This window comes from Copadichromis virginalis, linkage group LG18 (genome assembly GCF_057382275.1).
Source record: "Copadichromis virginalis isolate Kocher_CV1m ecotype Utaka linkage group LG18, C_Virginalis_male_GT1.1, whole genome shotgun sequence".
In the NCBI taxonomy this organism is placed as follows: Eukaryota; Metazoa; Chordata; class Actinopteri; order Cichliformes; family Cichlidae; genus Copadichromis; species Copadichromis virginalis.
In genome coordinates this window covers 30,658,236-30,680,236 of record NC_140635.1, presented here as the reverse complement: position 1 = coordinate 30,680,236, position 22,001 = coordinate 30,658,236, and the positions used below count along the sequence as shown (strand labels likewise).

Genomic DNA, 22,001 nt, shown 5'->3' with positions numbered 1-22,001 from the left:
AGTCTGTTATGTGTATTTAAAGGACGCACACCCACAGCACCACACCACAACAAAATAAAACACTTTTCTAAATGACAACAAACAAAATGAGATATCCATCTTTTAGCAATGTTTTTAAATCAAGTAACATGACAAACCAGACACAAACAAAGGGAAAAGAGGACAGCTTTGAACTTAATTAGAAACGCAAAGAGCTGACAGTGAAACAGCTTTTTGTGTTTTCCGAGTTAACATGTTTGTGCATCCAGGGTAAGATCTGTCTGTCTGCTCAACTGTAATCTTAAGTAATTGTGTTTAGAAAGCACTCAAACTGAAAGACTTCCTCCCTTTTAAAAACCGTGACAAAAGAGAAACCTGAGCCCAGGGCAGTTCTTTATCTGTATCTGTCTCTCTAGTCTCTGTTACTTGTATTTTTCATGACGTGACTGTAATAAGGTCTTTGAGGACCCAAGGTAAATCGCTGATTTTTGCACATCGTGTGGGTTTGTTTTTTATTGTTTTTCTTAAGCAAAATTCAGCAGAATTCAGTGTGTTAGTGTTATGGACAAATTCAGTTATATTAATCAGCTATAAACCTCTAAACATCTATCATAATCCCACAAAACACAAAGTAAAGCAGACATACTTTTCTTTTCCAGCACAGGAACATAATAAGTGGTTTAAAATGCAACAGGCCCAGAGCACCTCAACACGTCTGTATGCTTTCAAGCATCTGAAGGTGATTGAGAGTGAAAGCAAGGGAAGCAAGTGTGAAGTTTTTCCTCAGGAAACAGAGTCCATTTCCACTTGGCTCACAGACAGAACCGGAATTTGTTTTGCGTAAGCTCAGCAGGTCAAAAATAACAGAGTATAAAAGCAGAGTGCTGCAGGACGCCGCCTGTGACAACACCTGCAGGAGCGGAGAGGGGTGGAACAAAAGTAACACTGCTTTGTGTGGCTTAGCTGCAATTTACGAATTTACAGAAACTAAACCCAATATCTGAGATACGGGCAAGTGAAATGTTGTGCTGCAATATCAGTTATCTGTAAGAATATTAGACTACTGTTATCTTAACATCAAATCATGTAATGTAATCTATGCATACAGTCTGTATTTATAAGTGTCTCCACACTTACTGACATACTGTAACGGACGCATGCAGCCACTGAACATACTGCTGTACCTTCTTCTTTCTGTGCGTTTCTTCTTTAAATACTGAGTAAATTTCATTGGCTTTGTATCAGTTCTCTGCTCAGTGACAACAAAACTGAATACAAAAATGTAAAAACATTTTTTAAAAACATTTTTCAGTAGACAAGAACTCCTTTTCTATATATCTGCAGAGCAAACTAAAAGTTTGAAAGGTGAATTCATCCTCCCACTCGAGAGGGAAAGGAATATAATGTGTGTATATCGTTTGTAATCTGTATCTCAACATTATTTTAGAAAGTATGCAACTAGTTTGCCATAGAATATTACTCTAATGGGGTGATAACAGGCATGCAAAAAGACAGAGACAAATGGTGGTTGGAGGGGGGGTCATTATTCATGGATCTGTTTTCCTTCTTTTCTTGGAGTCTTCAGTTGTTGTTTTTTTTTTGCTTTTCCCACCACGAAACCCAGTCAACCTGTGCATTATCATAAGAATGACTGCAGGGTGCCGTATCGTGCCCTTTTGCGGGGGAAGACCGTTTCGAAACATGTAGCCCTTTGTTTACCATCAGATTAACCGGTTGTTCGGACTGGCCTCGGGAATGAGCAGCTTCACACGCAGAGATCAATGTAGGACAAATAAGTATGTCAGAGATTGGAAAGAAACTGGTAAGATGCCAGATTTGCTGAGTTTAAAGGCACTCAATGTTTTGTTCTCGATTTCAACAATATCAGTTATAAAACACACAAACACATTACTTTAATCACTTCATTGTACTGAAGGGCACCTCAGCAAAGCATATATGCCAAATATATCTTGGAATATTTGATACACAGAGTTAAAATTCCATTCCTAAGCTGCCCTCTGTAGCTTCCTCACGGGAAATGTTCGGCTTCCCTGGGAGATACACTAGATTTACTGCTGTAGAGGTGAACTCGATGCTTTTCCACGCGTTTATGTTATGTTCAAGTAGGAAAGTCATCGCAGAAAGCTGAAGAATAAATAAATAAATAATCTACAAGCACAGTGAGAAAGGTTAGTTTTATTGTTATTAAGCCTCGTCATTATTTACCAGCATATTTGTGATGAGTGAAAACAAACCAACATATTCACCACATTAAATCAAAAATTATAAAATCCAGTCAATTCAATCAAAATAATTATTTTTGGTTTTGGAATTTATTTAAGTTTTCATTCATCTTATTTGTTTTCCTCTTTCTGTTTTACATTTATAGCAGCGGTTACCTGACACGAACCCGTGCTTGGTTTAACCTGTTTGCACTATTTGCTGTGTGAATGTGCAGGTGATGGGGGAGGTGTGTACGTGTGTGCGCGCAAGAGGAGGGGTTAACCCACACTTCCGTATGCTCAACCGTAGACCACTATAAAAAGTCCATCAGTCGGGCTGTTACTCATATCCTGAATCCTGGTTTCACTCAGAGAGCACACGGACGCGGAGGACAGCATCTGCAGGACTTCGGCGTTTTAAACTCTTTTTAAAAACGGTCAACATGGCTGTGGCTGAAGCAGTGATGCCTGCCTTAATCTCGTTTCCGAGTCTCAAAGGACTGGATAATGTAAGTAGAGAACATTTAAGTATGGCACATTGTGGTAACTCTAGTGTGTTATCATAATATGTTTGTAGATCTATTTCTCACTGTTGACCGACTATGCAGCTTGGCTTTCTTCTAACTTTTTTTTAATTTTGCGCTCCTTTACATTTCTAAAAGGTGGATGAGGGAGTGCAGAACAGCGCAACAGGTGATGCAAATAACCCGCCGTGGGAAGTGGAGTTCAACATGGTGCGTTCTCCTGCTTTACCCTCCAAAGAAGACGACGAACTGGGAAAGTTTTTGGATCTTGATTTTATTTTGTCCAACACCATCGGCCGCGATGCTCTAAGCGACAGCGACGGCAATGGGAACATCCCACCAACGCAGCAGCAGCAGAACTGCATGTATTCTCTCCCGGATTCGCCGGAAAGCTGCAGCGGTGGTGCTGTGACGGAGTGCAGCGATCATCCTCCCTCTCACCTGGGCTGCCACGGAACTGCAAACGTCGCAAAGTCGAGCCCAGCTCACAGTCTTATGGTGGAGCTTCTCAGGCCTGAGATAGGTTACCCGGCTGATGCTTCACCGGACTGCGCGGGCAAGGAGAGAGATGACCGGGAATTCACCGAACTGCGAGCTTTGAATTCAGCCTCAATTCCATCGGCTCCCCTTCACCGCCCAGCTGCCACCGCACCGATCCCGCTTGGATATAAAATCAAAACCGAGTCTGGGGGTCCATCTTGCATGATGGCCGCCAGCGGTGAGAACTTTATGGAACACGTTCACGAGAAAAACCTAATGCAGCCAGTAACCTTTACGCACCACCAGGCTGCATTTCATGGTGGGTTGCAGGCTCACGGCACGCATCCCATGCAGCACGCTGCATCCCACGGACATACGGCACACTACCACTTAAACGCGCACATGAGCTCTCACCATCCCAGTAATCAAAGCCATCTCCAGGGTCAATATATGAACGCGCCATATCACTCGATTTACGCACACCAGGGTGTGCCATCGTTTCAGGGACACTACAACGCGCAGAGAGAGCAGGTCCACGTTCACCAGCAGCAACAGCAGCAGCGTCCACTGTCGATGCAGGGGATGGTGCTCACTCCTCCCTCTTCTCCTTCTCCGGTTCTGCTCGAGTTTTACTCGCAGGATGAGACCGGGTGCATGAAGCAGAAACGAGCCCGCAGATCGTGGGCTAGAAAACGCGCTGCCACGCACAACTGCGAGTTCCCCGGCTGTGGAAAGACTTACACAAAGAGCTCCCATCTCAAAGCGCACATGAGAACACACACAGGTGAGAATCTAAAATCTAATATAATTTTTGTTTTCTTCTGCTTTTTTTTGTTTGTTTTGTGAACATGTCATATAAAATATGTTAATATGCTTCTGTTTACATCTTTCAGGTGAGAAGCCCTACCACTGTAACTGGGAAGGATGCGGCTGGAAGTTCGCCAGATCAGACGAATTGACCCGCCACTTCAGAAAGCACACCGGACACAGACCCTTCCAGTGCCACCTCTGCGAACGTGCCTTCTCCCGTTCAGACCACTTGGCTCTCCACATGAAGAGGCACATGTAGGCCACAGTTCTTCTGGACTCTTGCATCCATAAGAATCCACCCCTCAGAAGAGGACCGACTTGGTTTCTCCCTGCTGGACTGTCCAAAATCAGTGTAGCATGAACTGTTTCCCCCTGACAGACAGTTGCAGTTGTCCTCTTCCACTCCACTCTTATTTTTTTATTACCACTTGTATACTGCCAAATTAAGTGCCTCTGGTGGTTACTGTACATACAGAATCTGTGCATACATGTATAACACTGCCTAAATTCTAGTTCAGTAGTATTTAAGACACTTCCTCACACTGTCTCTAAAATAAGTTATTGACGTGAGTGCCTTACCAGAATTACATAGGCCTATCTGCTCATCCTGAGCAGTTTTTGTATTTTTGTAATGTTTACATCTTGTATCTTTGATACTATAATCAGTCAGGGTGGTAATTATTATTATTTTTTTTTTTTGGTATTCTGTTTTCTTATCGTAGATTGTAAACATTTGCTAAGCATTGTAGACTGCTGTGGATCTTTATAGTCTGGTTCAGCAAAGATTCAGGTACTAAATTGTTTATAGGATCCCAAGAAACTGGTGCAGTGTGAAATGTATTTTTTTTTTTTTTTGTTAATGAGAGTTTTTGGCAAAGTTGTCCCTGTGGTTTTGTTTTTTGTTATGTTTTTATGTTTGCTGTGAGAAAGAATCCACTGCAACCAATGGTCGATTTGGTGAACTTGAAAAGTGTCATTCTCCTAACATGCAGTTGTTTTAAATTGCGCTCAAGGGCTCCAAAATAAAAGTTTGTTTACAAATGCACCAAGTTTGTTATTGTGCATTTCTCACTCATGTAATCTCTCCAGAAGCAGGTTTGTCTGGTCATGGTGTTTTATCCTTCCTTCTGGCTTGTGTGTTCCCACAATCCCAAGAACGGGCAAAATATTAGTAGGTGCATGTGTTACTCTAGTCCATGGTTGGAAATGTAGGGGACAAAGTTTGTGCCTAACATCCCATCAAACATTAACAAAAAAATAAGAATCAAGGTGAAATCTTACTGAAATTGCTGGATGTAGAAGCATCAGTAAGCTCTTGTTGCTTTACTTTACCTGCACAAAATGTACTCATTTAACTCTGCTTTACTTCCTGTCTCCTGGCTTCAAACCCCACAGTTTAAAACCATGGTTTACCCTTAATGGCCAGGTGTTCCTGTAATAACAGAACACATGTTATTGAACAAGGATGTTGCTACCATATTTTTCAAGTTGAAAAAACTGAAATGCTTTCATTTATTTTATATGCTTAGATATCCTGACATGCTCTGTACTGAGACCTGAAATCACAAAATTTCTAACTACAATAAAGCCACTTTTCATAGAGGATTAATGACTCAAACAGCTTTGGATCACTACTTATGAAAGACTGCCATCTAATGTCATTTCAGATAATAACATTCTCTTTAACAGGGCGTTCAATGTCTTAAACTATCCTCTTGCATGTATGTAATGTTCATCTGTCTAATATTTATTTAGAGATGGTGAAATCTGGAATCAGGAATATGTTCCACACTGCTTTGTGATACAATGACTTCTCTTTCCTTTGTGATCACTGTTATACTTAAGAATCAGAATATTTTAATCCCAGAGGAAAATTATGTTTAGAAACGACTTTAGAGTCAGTTGAAAAGATATGAAGAGAACCCAGAGTAGATCATGAGACAGAAATTCAGCCAGGACAGTCACAGCACTGTGCTTCTGCCAAGAGGAAACTTGATATACAACAGTATGCTCAACGTGTTCAATTTACAACCAACATTCAAACGGACCACTACTTAGCGTGGGAGCAATAAAGGACCAAACGGTCAAAGAGGACTGCTTTGTTGTTCCACCTCAGTTTCATTGATCAATTAACCGTGTGAAAACACTGGGGACTGGGGTCCTGCTTCTGTCTGCCCTGGAACATGTAGAGAAACCTGTTTTGCACTGTGCAGGTATCCATATGCTAATTCCCCACAAGCACCCGTGCTTTACAGCTCACAGGTCCTCCTACACAGGAAGGCGGACCTGCCCATGTATGAACTGGGGATCTATTGTGAAGCGATTTCCTGATAATAAAACCAACCGTCTACAATAAAAATGCATCCCAGGCGCCGGCGCACTGTCACCACACCCGGACATTTCACGAGCTTTTCATGTCTGCTTAAGCAACACTGCCCTCTATTGTTAATGTATATGATAATCTCCATCTGTTTGTGGGCGAAATGCGACGAACTGCCATTTACTACAAATATTTAAATGTTGGTTGTGAATGGGAAATGGTACTTAAACCATGAAAGGTTGCCGGCGAAGATAAAGGAGCCAAGCTGTTAGTTTTCCCACATCAGGCAGTTGAACAACAGCGCCCGTTGACTGTCTCACTCGTCCCCTGTTTTAATAACCTTTCAGTAAAAATGTTAGCAAAGAGCCAGTTATGCCACCTAGCCCTCACGGACTGATTTTTGGGCTTCTTAATTAAACACAATTCATTTTCTGTTGTAAATGTTTATTAATTGTTCTCCTTTGTCGTTTTGAATCATACATTGCTAAATTGAGGGATTTTACACATATGGAATCAAGGTTATTATAGTTCATTCAAACTAAACTAAACTAAGACTAGATGTGGGAAAAACGTAACATAAGTTAATCGCATTAAAAATAAAAACTAGACTTTAGAATAAAAAATATACAAATTGAAAACTAACTAAAATAAAATAAAATAAAGTGTTTTAGTATCTGTTATCACTCTACAAGTCTCAATAAACATGCTTACTGTGTTGACTGTGAGCCAACTGCTTTCATTTCATGCTCCTGATGTGTATAAAAGACTAAAACTAAGAGGAATTAAACTGAAAGTAAACACGTTCATAAAAACCAGAGTGAAACAAGAAAATCAACTATGGAAACTAAACCAGATTAAAAAGTCAAAATGAAATATGAATAAAAGCTCATTAGAAAATACAAAATTTAATAACTCAAATAAAATCTACGTGTACCAGAACTTTAGTTGCAATTAAGACATTTCCTCACACTCTTTAAAATAAGTCACTGACTTAAAATAAATGTTTTACCTGGATAATAAGCTAAGGAATTTTTGTAATGTTTATTTCTCACATCGCTGATACTCTTATCATGCATTATATGAATCTGTATTCTTTGCCTGCAGATTACTTAGTGGATTATTTCTGGTTTGGCAACTGTTTTCTTGTTCAAGACCAAGAAATAATGTTGCTAACAATTATTTTCAGGATCCCAGTAAGGAGGCACGGTGTGAAATGGATTTCTTGTTTCTGACAAATTGTCTTTTTACTCATTTAAAACATAATTCAGAATAAAGAAATCTGTATAAATATTCTATGTGCTACACTTTTCTTCTGAAAGTTTTTAAAACTGAGCTCAAATATATCTGCAGGACAATGAAAAACAAAAACAAAACGTATAAATGATTGGTATTAAGCCAACAAACTGAAAGATTAAAGTGAATTCTGCCCTCACTCCAGAGGAAAAAAGAAATGAAATCTCTGCACTAACAATTTGTATTTCCAAATTGTTTAAGAATATACACAACTAGTAAGTGACTATCTCGAAGATGATACTACACAGACAAAAAGACAGAGCCAAAGGGGGACTGGGGGAAACATTATGTAACCTGCTTTTCTTCTTTTGGAGCCCCCTCCTCCTTTTGTTATTGATGAAAAATGATGTAGGCAAAGACTAAAACTGGAGCACCGCTGTTTATTTTAAAATGAATACACGATAGTTCAATAAATTTCATCCGAAATTGGTGCACTGTACATGTTTGCAAAACAAGGGTAAATAGTAGTAGGGAAAGTGAGAGCACAGGTAAGACTGGAAGGAGGAGAGAGGGTAGAGGTTGGGGTTTAGATCCTCTGCTCGAGCTAATCTCTTTTCTTCTTTCTTGCTGCTTTGCGTCTGCCACCTTTTCTCGTTTCTTCTCAGCTGTTATTTTGATCTTCTATGTTCTCATCACATCTTTCTCTCACTCTCAAAGTTTTCTTCACTTTCTTCTTCTGTTCTTCGTTTTTCATCCTTTTCCTTTCTGCTTTCTTTTGTCCTTTCTTTCTTTGTTCATTTCCTCCTCTTCTGCCTCTCTGATTTTCCAGTTTTTCCTCACGAGAACTTGTTTCTAGGGTTTGTTCCTGATGTTTGGCATTGGGTGCAAGCTCCTGGGTGGAAAGACTACAAATTATTTTGTTAAACTCAGTCTAAAAAAGATGTTAAGACCAAAAATGACATTATGATGGAGTGACACAATCAGCTAACCTGAAGCAAGGTTTCCCATTCAGCCTCATTTTCCTTTAATTTCTCACAGAGAAGGGTTTTCTTAATTTTAAGCTCATCCATAGGCCCCCTCAGACGTCTGATAGGTGCAGCTCCAGTGTTGTTTCCTGCTGTTCATCTTTGTGTCTTTTTTAGTTAATGCTGGTCTACGCAGGCTGGGGTTTGAGCTCTCCTTTTTAAGGCATCTTTGAAAAGCCTCATCCTTGCGCTTGAGACAGTGCAATGAAAAACATCCATTTGTTCATATGAGTAAATTAGCCAAAGCATAAGTAATTTTTTAAAGACCCCTGTAGTGCATCCTTTTGTCAGATTAGTTTTATCAGATTAACCATTTGTTCTAATGAACAGCTTCACACCAAGGTATTTGTGCTTAGACTGCCAGAAATATTATTCACCAGATTTCTGGGTACCCAGTTGGGTTTTTTTTTTTCACATTTGTAGTTTCAGAAGATTTCAAAAATCTTTAAGCATACGACACACAAATTTCAAAAATTTCCCGAAATCAATTTCGGAAATCAGAAATTTTGTTTTGGATAAAACGTGATGATTACACTATGAAATAAGTCACTATCTAAAGATTTATAATTAAAACAACCTACATGGATTAAGCTACAGTACTACAGTGAGAGCCAACACCAAGTGTAGCAAGAAACACTCAGCAGAAAGTATAATTAAAGCAAATGTTGCACAAAAAATCATTTTAGTCATTATGGATCAGAGAAAGTGTCTAGGTATAAATAAACCAGTCAAACAAGAGTCACAAGTTTATACATTGCAATTGCTGCCAATTTCAACTGCCATAAGACTTGACTGCAACGTGCATTTAAACTGTTTTTACCATTTACCACGAAAGTAACAGTTGTTAAAGGTTTTAAAAGGAACAAAAAGTACTAGTTTTTAGCTCTGTTAGTACTTTTCATGTTGTTGGAAACATCTTAGAATTAGGTTCTCCTTCTGTTTCAGGCCCCATGCAATAAAACCTGTTTTGCATTGTACAGGTATGCATATGCAAATTCTCCCCACAAGCACCCGTGCTTTACATCTTTAAGGAAAGTGTTGAAGGGTGATTCTCACATGTCAGCATTGTAAACATTTGCCAGTTTAGGAGTGCCTGAAATGAGTTCTTAACAAGTGATCTGTTTCCCAGCGAGCAATATCACTGCTGCAAGTCCAGCTTTGTTAGCTTTGTTTGGAGAATTAACTGCCCCATCTAACCTAATGAGATATATAATGAAATAGGAATGTAAAGTTGTTAACTAGTGTTAAGGTTTATTCACACAGAATGATTTATCATTAAATACAACATGAGGATACTTGGAAAGTCTGTCAATCCAAACTTCATATGCATGATTGTTTTCCTGATCCCTGGTACAAGCCCCTTTGCCACTTTGTTTCTCTACCTTTAGTTCTGAGCCAAACTTATGAAGATCATTAGATTCATTTTGCCTATTGTGGGTTTGTGACTTCTTTTTGGTTTTAAAGCATGTTAAAGCTCCTTAGCTTCCTGTTTATGATGTTACTTTTACTTTCCTTGTACTTTTAAATTGCTTGTTTCTCTCTGTCTTTAGTTCCTTCTTTAGTTCTCTTTAAATCCATAACTGTAACATTAATTACACAGAGTGTTACACATTCTACCTGACAAATAACCCTTGCCACCAGGGCATTACACTGATATAATGATGCTGAGGGCGTCAGCATGCAGACACACTAAGTGAAACGACTTTGCAAAAATACTGGGAAGAATGGCTTCATTTCAACATAGCAGACTCAGTGTCAGATTTGATAACTCCAGTTTTAGGTGTATGAGTAATCTTCATGGAACAATAGGGGTAAGATTTTCCCTGTCAACTGGGGAACTGTTTTTGAAGTCAAACACAGAAACAGAAAAATCAAAACATAAAAGAATGTCACTGGAGGGAATATCATAGACCAGGGGCTTCAGGATGAGAGATTCAGACTAACAAAACTGATTGCTACACTCCTGTTTTACTCATCTTTCTACCATTTTCTGCAGACACATTATCAGTACAGTCATTTAAATCACAATCCCTCTCATCTATAATTGCTTTCGGATTACTGACTGTTCGGCTGCACTGTCTAGCCACACTGCTTGAAGGTGTTAACCTCTTACAAACCTGAATGGGAAACGTCATTCCTTTCACTTGGCATGTTAGAATAAATTTTACAAGATCCCAGCTCTCCCGCTAGCTCTTCATAAACCGTGATTTCCTTCTCTTACAAACAGTAGTAATAGTAGTAGTTTGTAAGAGGTTAACACCTTCTAGCAGTGTGGCTAGACAGTGCAGCCGAACAGTCAGTAATCCCACCACCTTTGTTAGAGGACCTGACATCATATTTAGGAGGTAACAATGTTTCGGTCCTTAACACACAGTACTCACCCATCAGAACTAAACCATTTCGGACTTCATGATTGAGTTATTTCATGTCATTGAGATTTGGTTTATTTTGTTTGAGCATATATCTGTGTATGTGTGTATACATATGCAGCTATCTATGTATATATTGGTTGTTTGTTTTATATGTCCAAAATAAAAGATTATCTTCATCATCATCATCATCATCATCAAAAAGGCTGAGTGAAGAAGAAAAACGCAGCAGACTTGTCCTATTGCAGTGTAACTAAGGGATGATTCAGGGTCACTTGAAGCTTTATCAGAGAGGAAGGTTTTAAGCTTAATCCTAAAAGTAGAGTGGGTTTCTGTCTCTTGAATCAAAACTGGGAGCTGGTTCCACAGAAGAGGGGTCTGAAAGCTGAAGGCTCTGCCTCACATTCTACTTTTAACTACTCTAGGAACAACAAGTAAACCAGCACTCTGATAGAGAGCTTTGTATGAGAGGAGAAGGATTTTAAATTTGATTTTGGATTTAACAGCTAGCAATGAACAAACGCCAATATGGGAGAAATATGCTGTCTCGTTCTAATCCCTGACAGTACTGTCACATTTTGGAACAACTGAAGTTTTTTCACAAAGTTTCTAGAAGAACATGAAAATAATAAATTAAAATAGTCCAGCCTCGAAGTAATATATGCATGAACCGTCTTTCAATGGAATGTTGTGTACTTGAAATAAATAGCACGTGATAAAACCCACTGGTATCCCAAAAGCTCTTCTGTAGAGAGGGATAGGCTGAAATTCCTGTTAAATTAATGTTTAGCTGAACCTATTACTGCAGTCACTCTGAAAACAAAGGCTCATACACTGCAGCCTCTCACAGTTGTGTATTATTGGATTTTTTTTCCTCAGATCATAAATGACCAAGTCTAAATTACTTTGTCATGTGTTGAGTCGAACTTCTCTTAAGATTCTTCCACCTGGACATTACCATAATAATGGGTGCATAACAAAGTAGAGAAATTTTATGTGCTATGAGGTTGTTTTCTGGATTTCCAGCAGCTCACAAATACCTAAAATATATCACCAGAAATCCATGTTACTAATATCGTTTGTGTTTTTAAAAAATAAAAATGAATTTGATCCAAACTGTAGTTCAGTTTCAAGGGTTTTCTCTGCACAGCCATGTAATGTGTGTTTGTATGCAGGAAGAATACTGAAAGTAACCCCAGTACAAACGTCTGGGCATCGTGCTTGTGTTGTTTTAGGCTACTGCCAGTTGAGGGCAGTGTATCAAACATACTGTTAGCTACTTCACTTCAAGTTTTTACTTGAAGTGTTTACTTTTGTTGTTGCTTTTCCCATGTTACTAAGAAGACTAGTTATACAGAGAAAAGGCATGCTGGGATTCAACTAATGCTTGTGTGCAATTATCCAAAAAGCCACAACTTGCAGCTCATCACATGTACACTAATCTGGTGAGAGCGAAAAGTCAACAGATAACTGCTAATCATTAGATTTATATCGCAGGCTGACTTGTATCGAAGGCTGAACGAGACATAAGACGCAGTGAACTGTAGTCTTATACCCTTCGTCCAACTCCAGTGCTCCAGTGCTCGTGTTGCATTGTGAAACTCTTTGTAAATCCTGAGGTTCCTCACTAGTTGTCCTTCTTGTTTGCAGATCACAAGTAGCCGACCACTGGTACTATATTTAAAAATCAGATTAGCTTCTTGTTTAAACCTTTTATAACTCATTATGCATAATAGTTATGTTCATGCATTTTAGATCCACCCTTTATTGCTTTTGTTTCCACTTTCTTGTGATTAAATAAAATAATGAATTTTGTTTGTTTTGGGGAGTCAATCACTGGATTGGTTAAAGTACCTAAAGACTTACTGTGACGCTTTGCTTTAATGTATTTATGCATGTATAAACATGAATACTTAAATCATTTTTATCGGTAGTGTGTCCAAAAAACGAGGAAGTCCTAATATTTTGACCACACATTTTTTTGTATGTTTGTCGCTCTGCATTAAGTCAGCATGCGGATTATTTGTTTAAAGAATTTACAAGAAAGGTGCCTAAGACAGCTCAGACTGTGTTGAAGAATTAAGGTGGTTATCATACATAAGATCCTTTCTTTTTAATACTGTCTATTTATCTAAATTTGCTTATCCAAATCAGAGTCTCCAGAGGTCCACTGGAGAGGTTGGTGAATCGTGGGAATTATTACAGCACCCTGCTACCAGAAAGGAGTACTCATCTCAAGTGCATCATCTTCTGGAAAAATCTGGCTATTGCTAACAATGCACTAAACAAGCTAAAGCAGTACCTGGAAATCAAACTTCGAAGGGGGATGAAACTAACCGAAAAGGCTGTTAAACCACTTATTGGCTTGACTGAATGTATTGGGTAAGGAGATGGAGCTAAGGCATATGCTAGTGGAGTTTAGTGTAAGGCTGAAGAAACATCACACAATAACAAAAAAATTCTGCTGCCACACTAGGTTGAGATATGAGAAATGGGCTATAAAACATCCCTCTGTCTTAGGATGTAAACATAAGAGGAATTTATGACATAGAGGCTAATTTGCACAAATAAGAATTAGAAATGGCACAATACCACTTTTTTTTTTATGTCCGACACTGATACCGATATCATGAAATTGGATATCTGCCAATACCGATATGAATCCGATATAGTCTATTTTATAATCAATAAAAATGTTTTGTTTTTTTGTTTTTTTTTTAAAATATCTCGCTGCATTTTGTTTACTCAAGCTTAAAGAGACAAAACACAAGTGTAATAGCTATGCTATTACACTTGTATGCAAAAATACACTGCACCCAAAATATTTTGCAGCAATACTGATCTTTTTATTTAAACCTTTAGGAGAACTTTAAATCTTAGTATTTAAAAAGTAATTTAAAATGCAATTTTATACTGATTTCAAAAACTCTTTGGTTCTGAAAAAAGAAGTGCAATATCAGCACAAAATGTTTATATTCAACAAGTTCAAAAAAACAAGTTGTAGACTGGACCCTTTTATACTTAAAGCTTAACATAAATAGACATCCAGAGTGGAAAGCAGTGCAAATAAATGAGAAAACAGCTTCATGACACTCATCTTTTATCAAGATGGATGTCAGTGTAAGCTGTTTCTATCACATTTAACCTGAGACTGAATTTTGTGTAATTTCTATACAAAACTTAACACAAGTATGAAAAAAAAAGTGTTTTTCATAGGTTTTTTTTTCCTGAACCACAAAACTGTATAGCCTGCAGCACATTTTTTTTCAAAGTATAACTTGAGTCTATCCATTGTATGGTCAGACTTAGCAACAACAACGCACAGACCTCCGAGCTCCATATATCGGTTGTTAAGATTAACATCAGAATGCTTTAAAAACATTCAGAGATGAACTTAAACACTTGCTTTACTTCTCTGGGATAGCTTGCATGGAGATGTAACGCTGGTTTGGCAGCACGTAGCGAGGCTCCAGGTGCTTTCAGTGTGAAAGCAATATCCCCAATATCCGATCCAGTAATTTAGGTCAGGATCGGACAGATACTCTATATCAGATTGATCCATCCCTAATAAGAATTCAGGTGAATCTCCAAACTTTGCCATGCCCATAAGTGAGACCAAAGTTTGAGCTACACTAAGGTTAGAAGCTACTTTACCGTTGCTTTGGTAGTGACCAAAATAGTGACTTTGCAATGTACCCCATACAGAAACAGTGTGAGAAGCTCAGACACCCAGAAGGAGCTCAAAGTAGCTGTGGGCATCCATTGCAGATCCCAGATAAAAGACTTCTATCATTGTTTTTTGGGGGCATGTCAAACTCGATAGAGATTGACTGGTAAACTCACAGAACACCCACAGAAAGTGCTGAAAATATTCATCGTGAGAGGGATGGGTGGGTAACCTTCGGTCTGCTGTTACCATGATCCAACATTGTATAAGTGGAAGAAAGTTAATGAACTGATGAATGAATTTAATTATAAACAGAATCCCATAACCTACAGCAAAAAAAAGGACCATTTACTTAATGATACACTTCCTGCGAGGGTGCTCTTATAACTGTATAAATCTAATAAAGAAAGATATGCTCAAAAGGAGCAATGTATGGTGTTGCAAGTCCTCATGTTTTGAAATAAACGATCATGTATTTAAAGTCAGTCTCACTAATTATAGGTTCGTTTTTCAAACATGAGTCAACAATATTATGTATTGAGCCACTCTGTAACACAACTCCTTGCTAGTTCACTTTAGTGGAATATTTGCATTCTGTGTGAGTGTTGTCAAGGAGGTTAAACTATGTATACATCTCTGGCTTTGTTTATCTAACCCAAGGGATTCTGGGCCTTGTCAACTGTCACTAGGTCAGAAGTCACTACCCATCTACAAATGCTAGGCAGGAAATGGTTGATAATGGTAATGAATTCAAATTTTTGACTACTTAATCTTATGTCACCTTTAGTTACACTTTGCCTGAAATTATTGAAGCAGTGAAAAAGTTGTAAGTCACTTATTTTTGTATTTTCTGAAAACATCCTTTTTGACAGGGTTTCCTTTCAGACATGCCATTCCTTAAACACTTAGATGCTATCTTTTGGGGTCAAAGGTCATGAGAAGACTCATCCTTCTGCACCATTCAGTCAAAATAACTTTCAGTTTTAACTAGTTGAAAAACAGCTTAGTTTTACTTACTTTTCAAAGTGACTCACAAAAAAAAAAAGTCTAAATCTATTTTGTGCATTCTATTTGTCAGCTGAAAAAACTGCACTGTAGAAATCAATGAATATTTAGTGGCTGTACTGAGGTCGTAAAACCGCACTAGGCAGTATGTTTACAGTGGCAAATTCACAAAATCACATAACTAGATAATTGATAAATAAAATCAACATTAAATTAACCCATTAGTGCAGTTCATGAAATATCCAGATAAATATTGTCACTCATCGACACTTTCTAAACGCTTCATACATACATATACAAAAAAAACACCCAGCACGCCCCTGCGGGCGGTTTATCCTTCAAGCTCGGGTCCTCTACCAGAGGCCTGGGAGCTTGAGGGTCCTGCGCAGTATCTTAGCTGTTCCCAGGACTGCGCTCTTCTGGACAGAGATCTCCGATGTTGTTCCCGGGATCTGCTGGAGCCACTCGCCTAGCTTGGGAGTCACCGCACCTAGTGCTCCGATGCGTAGTAGCATTCCAACAACGCCCTGTTTTCGTCCCTTGCCCACCGATGCCTTCTTGTTCCAGTAGCCCACTTTTCGTCAGGGTGCCCTGGTTCCTCAACACCTGACGCGGACCTTGTTGATCCGGGCGACGTCCGAGCCGGCATGCCTTCATATTTATCTGTCTCGCTCATGTCTGCGGTAGGCTTGCTTAGCATAGGGGGTCTAGCCTTAGGACCCTTACTGGATACAGACGCCCCAGGCAGGAATCGAACTTGCGATCCTCTGTTCCAAAGGCGTGTAGTTTAACCACTACGCTATCCAGCCCCAGCCCCAGGGCAGCTGTGGCTACAATGTAGCTTGCCATCGCCAGTGTGTGAATGTGTGAATGACTGAATGTAGTGTAAAGCGCTTTGGGGTCCTTAGGGACTAGAAAAGCGCTATACAAATGCAGGCCATTTACCATTTACCATATATATATATATACATACATACATATATATATACATACATATATATATACACATACATACATACATATATATATACATACATATATACATACATACATACATATATACATACATACATATATACATACATACATATATACATACATATATATATGGTAAATGGTAAATGGCCTGCATTTGTATAGCGCTTTTCTAGTCCCTAAGGACCCCAAAGCGCTTTACACTACATTCAGTCATTCACCCATTCACACACACATTCACACACTGGCGATGGCAAGCTACATTGTAGCCACAGCTGCCCTGTGGCACACTGACAGAGGCGAGGCTGCCGGACACTGGCGCCACCGGGCCCTCTGACCACCACCAGTAGGCAAACACGGGGTTAGTATCTTGCCCAAGGATATTTGGCATGCAGCGAGGAGGCAGCCTGGGATCGAACCACCGACCTTCTGATTAGTGGCTGACCTGCTCTGCCACCTGAGCTACAGCCACCTATATATATATATATATATATATATATATATATACACACATATACATATATATATATATATATATATATATATACACACATATACATATATACATATATATATATATATATATATATATATATATATATATATATATTGTAAAATTATGATATTATTTTATGCCATGTTATACCCCTAATTAAAGATTGTGAATTATTATGTAGTTTTAGTTTGCATTATTCTCCTGAATTAGAAGAAGCTGATAACTATTGCATTAGTTAAACTGATTTGCATTACATTAAATTGCTGACTTGTTGTGAATGAATGATATTGTTTTATGATGCATTATATTGCTGAGTTATAAGAAATACTGTTCGCAGAAGGTTATTGTCTAATTTGTCTGAGTAGAAGAGAACAGAGTGTGCTGGAGTTTTCTGCCCCATTTCAGCAGGAGCAGATAAACAGGGAGCCAAGGTCGTAGCTTAGGCGCTGTGTGAGAGAGAGCATGTGAATGTTTAGGCTTTTTATGATAAGGTGGAGGCACCAGAGGTTATAAAAGTTTGAGCAATGCTCCACCATTTTGAGATTTTGAGGCTGTCTGCATCAGTGTCCATCTCCCACGTGTGTGATCATTAAATCATCGTTTGACTCAACCCGGCCGGACCAGTGTTGTTATTGTGGTTTTTTCTCTTGTCTCCATCCCCAATATTTTGAACCTTAACAGCTTGGGGGCTCGTCCTGTGGTATTGGGGTGGAATTTAAAAGTTTGGACGGTCCGAGGTTGTCGAACGGACAGGCACGAGCCAGTGGTCTGATTTGAGTGGACAAAAGCCGGCTTATCTAAAGGTAAGGCACTACCTGTTGAATTATTTCCAAAATGTGCCAAATTGGATATGACTAAATTAAAGTCTACTCACTGAAATTACTGGTAGAGTGTCTGTTTTGATTTTGATGAGAATCACCGTGTGTTATGCAGTTAAAGTTGCTTAAGAATGTTTAATGAAGTTGAAGAAATATGAAACTGTTCTGGAGGTAACAGATATAATGTTGGGTTTGAGTCCCTGGATATTGAGCTGAAGGCTCAGGTAGTTTGGTAGGGAAATTAGGACAGAAACTGTTCTGGAGGAAACAGAGACTGGTTAATAGTTTTACAAATTAGGTCAGAAACTGTTCTGGAGGTAACAGATACTGTTTAATTGATATGTTAAAATTTGTCAAAATTGTTTAGGTGAAAATTGTTATAGGACGGCACTGGAAGATGCTAAGAAGCACATAGCCCGGAGGTTACGCTCCCTCCTGGCCGTGGACGCGCGGTCTTGACCTGTCGGCGAACAGGGGTAGTTCAGTTTGGCTTTAACTGTGGGGTACAGGGCATCCCGAAATAAGCTAGGAGTTAGAATCTCCTCACCGTTTAAATGGTGTGATGTGCTTTTTTGGACACAGTTAAATTGAGTTAGGGATTTTAGAAATCAGGCCATAGGCTGTTCTGGAGGAAACAGATACTGGTTAATTGATTACAAAAAAGTGAAGCTTTCTTCGGTTGGACCCGTTAACTTAAATTTGTCGAAATTTGTTAGGTGCTGAATCTGTCAGGCCTGTCAGTGATTGTAAATATAAGACGTCTTTGTAATATAAAATAGAAGAGTTTTGTCTGAGCTTTGTGTGACCCTGTGTGTGACGACAGCGCACTGCAGCGCTGCGAGCTATTTTTAGACGGTGTGTGAACATGCAAATGAGCTGTGACGCGCACAGAGGACTTTGCTTCCTGTTTAGCGTGTTTTTGAGTTTTATAATTTTGATTTGCAAACAATGATACATGCCTGTAAGTAAAACGCTGATTTTGCTGATTATGATACTACAAATAAGGTGTTGAATGACTAGGGTGTGAATGATGTTGGGTTTTAAAGCTGAAACTCAGAGAGGAGTGTGTTGGGAGACTGGCATGTAGTCTGCAGTGCAAAGGTGGGCGTCTTGCCTGCTAGTCTATTTAACAGTGATGAAAATGATATTAAATAAATCTCTCAGTGTGTTGATACAGGTGGCTATGGGGCTGGACCAACTGCCCCCACAAGCACGGCGGCCGAAGCAAAATTATAGTAATGGACACAAAATCAGCAAGAATCAGCAGCTGTGGAAAAGACAGCAGCTAGCAGAGAATTAAAGGAGAAATTAAGAGAAGTTTTACACATAAAATTGCGGCCAACAGACTTGTGGAGGTTGGGAAGGCGCCTGGAGCATCACAACAAGAAGGTGAAACAAAAACACACACAAGCAGAGAAATGTGAGAGAGAGGCACGTGCTAGAGAAATGCCTCGTTTGAGAAAAAACGTTAAATTAGCCCATGTACAAACGCACATACACGCAATGAAGAAACAGCTTACACCCATGAACACGTGAAGATTTTCCAGCAAGTTTAAAGCAGTGAAACTTAACATACACCCGCCGTTACACAATAAAGTTTATCCACTACTAACAAATAAACCCTCTGGGTTGCAGGACAACAGCTTAACTTCAAAAAAAAAAAAAAAAAATCACAACCAGTGATAACACGACAAATTTAGTGGTTAATAAAAGTCAAACTGTGACATGTTTTCTTCTGATTGATTAATACAAGTGATTACTGAATGAAAGAAAATTCCATTTTTGTGCTTTAAACATGATCTTAAGAATTTTAACATGTACCTGTGTTGTCCTGTCAGCTTGGTGGGTTATGAGAGGATTATATGGTGAGAAAAAAAAAAAAAAAAGGGGGAGAGAACGGGACACAGGGCCTGGTCCCGTTGTTTTTCCCCTCTCTGAGTAACACAGCCAATACAACATGATTTTCCTGTTCGTTTGTTTTTGTTTTTGTTTTGTTTTGTTTTTTCTCTTTATGCTTGATTACAGGCTGCTTTGTCGGCCCGGAAAAGCCGAGGCTGACCCTGGACTCCTGCTCTCCCCTCTACCATCTTTGCTCTCTCCTCTACCATCTTTGATGTGACCCTGACTAAATGCTAAAGCAGCTGAACCCGCAACAACAACTTGAAAATGTCAACAGTGCTGCAGGAAAATGATCTCATGCAGCAGAGACGGAGAGCGATAATCCAAGGCCCGTTTCACTACACGGGGAGATTTCTGTCAGCGTCTTTTCTTTCTGAGAAGATTGAGAAAGGCCCGGCTCCCACCACCGATTCTGACCACCTTATATAAAGGAACTATTGAGAGCATCCTGAGCAGCTATATCACTGTCTGGTTCGGGAACAGCACCATGCCGGACAGACAAGCACTACAGAGGGTTGTGCAATCAGCTGAGCGCACCATCCGCTCCGAGCACCCTGACCTGCACTCAATCTACAGCAGGCGGTGCTGGACCAAGACCAGGAAGATCGTGAAAGACCTCAGCCATCCCAACAACAGACTGTTCTCTCTGTTGCTGTGTACGTGACAAAGAAACATCTGGATTTGGAAAACGAGGCACTCGCAAAGCCACCAGCATTGTGCCTGATTGGACACACCCCTCTCACACACTCTTTACATTCTTGCCATATGGAAAAAGACAGCTTCAGCTGACAGAGCTGTGACGAGACGCCCATCAAGCCCAGATGAAAAGTGAGGCCGAGCAAAACCATGCTGACCTTAACCACTCTGCATTAAAACTGTGCAGGACAGTGACGGACCAACAATGACCATCGGGCAGCAAAAAGGGCGTGCCAGGGACAGGAGGAGTAACTGAGGTCACCTCAGAATGGACAAAACACCAGGAGAAAATAAGCTGAAGGCACAGGTGTCGGGGCTCGGCCAGGAGCTGACCTCTGAGAAGAGCCGAACAGCAGAGCCGCAAAAGGCCGTGGAGCAAAGCAAGGAAAACATCAATGGACTTAAATCTGATTTCTACGGAAAAGACTCTGAGGTTTCTGCCCTCAATAAGACCTCGAGGCATCAGAGCAGAAACTGAGCATGGCCCAGGAGGAGCTAGCTGAAAATCGAACCCATCAGGCTTGGAGTCCAAGACACCGGACTTGAAATCAGGCCGGAGCATCCTGGAGCTAGATGAGCAGTGTGATTTGTCCGGTCTGCTATGGAGCGAACGTTAGGGGGATGGCTTCCTGTCGCCTCTGCCGTCCTCCGATCGCTCAGCGTCCTGGGCTGCCCAGCTCTGGACTGAACGCTCGGGCCGAGACACCCAAACAACCATGGACTCCATTCCCGTGGAATGGGACCACGACTACGACCTCAGCCGTGGGCTTGAGAGTGCAAGAAGGGATCCCAGAGAGCCTTGAGGCCTGTGTAAAACTAACAGAACAAAGATTGAGGTCTTCCACTGGGGAGGTGGAAGCTGCAGACTCTCCTATACACCTTGTGGATGTCAGCCGTTCCACCTGCAAACAAACGGACAGCAGTCGCACTTCTGCAAGCAACAAACGGACATCCAGACAATTGAGCTGCGTATCAAAACCCTGAAGGAAGACCGAAGCAAAAGGGTCAAGTTAAGGAGGAGCGAAATAAGGAGAAGATGCTGGACACTGGAGAAAAGGACTGCCTCAATTGGGGGCCAGAACCAGTATGGACAGAACTCTGAGCAGCAGCACCAATGGATGCAAACAGACTGAAAAGGAGGAGGGCAGGACCCAGGGCACGCTTCAGGCCGTGGTTTACCCAGAACACTACAACAGGAAAGTGATGAACACAAACACCCACACAAACACACACATCTACATGCACCGACTCAGAGTGAAAAGAAACATACATATGAACATATGCACTCGTTGATTGAGGGAGAAATGACACACACACACACACACAAATTAAAATGTTGATTCAATGAACTGAGAAGTGATCCACACACACACACGCTGATGCAATGAAGAATGCTTTACTAACAAATGCTGCACACAAACATCCAAATACGGAGTTGGTTACAACAGCAAGAACTGATTGATTATTTATTGCTTAAATGTAT

General features: G+C 40.0%; 1 protein-coding gene across 1 annotated transcript; it reads left to right on the top strand.

Moving 5' to 3' along the window:
• Positions 1–2,533: 2,533 nt before the first annotated feature.
• Positions 2,534–5,060, top strand: klf17 (Kruppel like factor 17). The gene is made up of 3 exons (XM_085439658.1): positions 2,534–2,710; positions 2,864–3,989; positions 4,099–5,060. Exons 1-3 carry the CDS (start codon positions 2,645–2,647, stop codon positions 4,272–4,274), a joined length of 1,368 nt encoding a protein of 455 aa, XP_085295784.1. The 5' UTR covers positions 2,534–2,644; the 3' UTR covers positions 4,275–5,060.
• Positions 5,061–22,001: the final 16,941 nt, after the last annotated feature.

Excerpts from the sequence above, each read along its gene's own strand:
- klf17 (XM_085439658.1), top strand. The coding sequence starts at position 2,645 with ATGGCTGTGGCTGAAGCAGTGATGCCTGCCTTAATCTCGTTTCCGAGT. Across the intron at positions 2,711-2,863 it reads GTCTCAAAGGACTGGATAAT|GTGGATGAGGGAGTGCAGAA; the intron begins GTAAGTAGAGAA and ends CATTTCTAAAAG. Across the intron at positions 3,990-4,098 it reads GCACATGAGAACACACACAG|GTGAGAAGCCCTACCACTGT; the intron begins GTGAGAATCTAA and ends TACATCTTTCAG.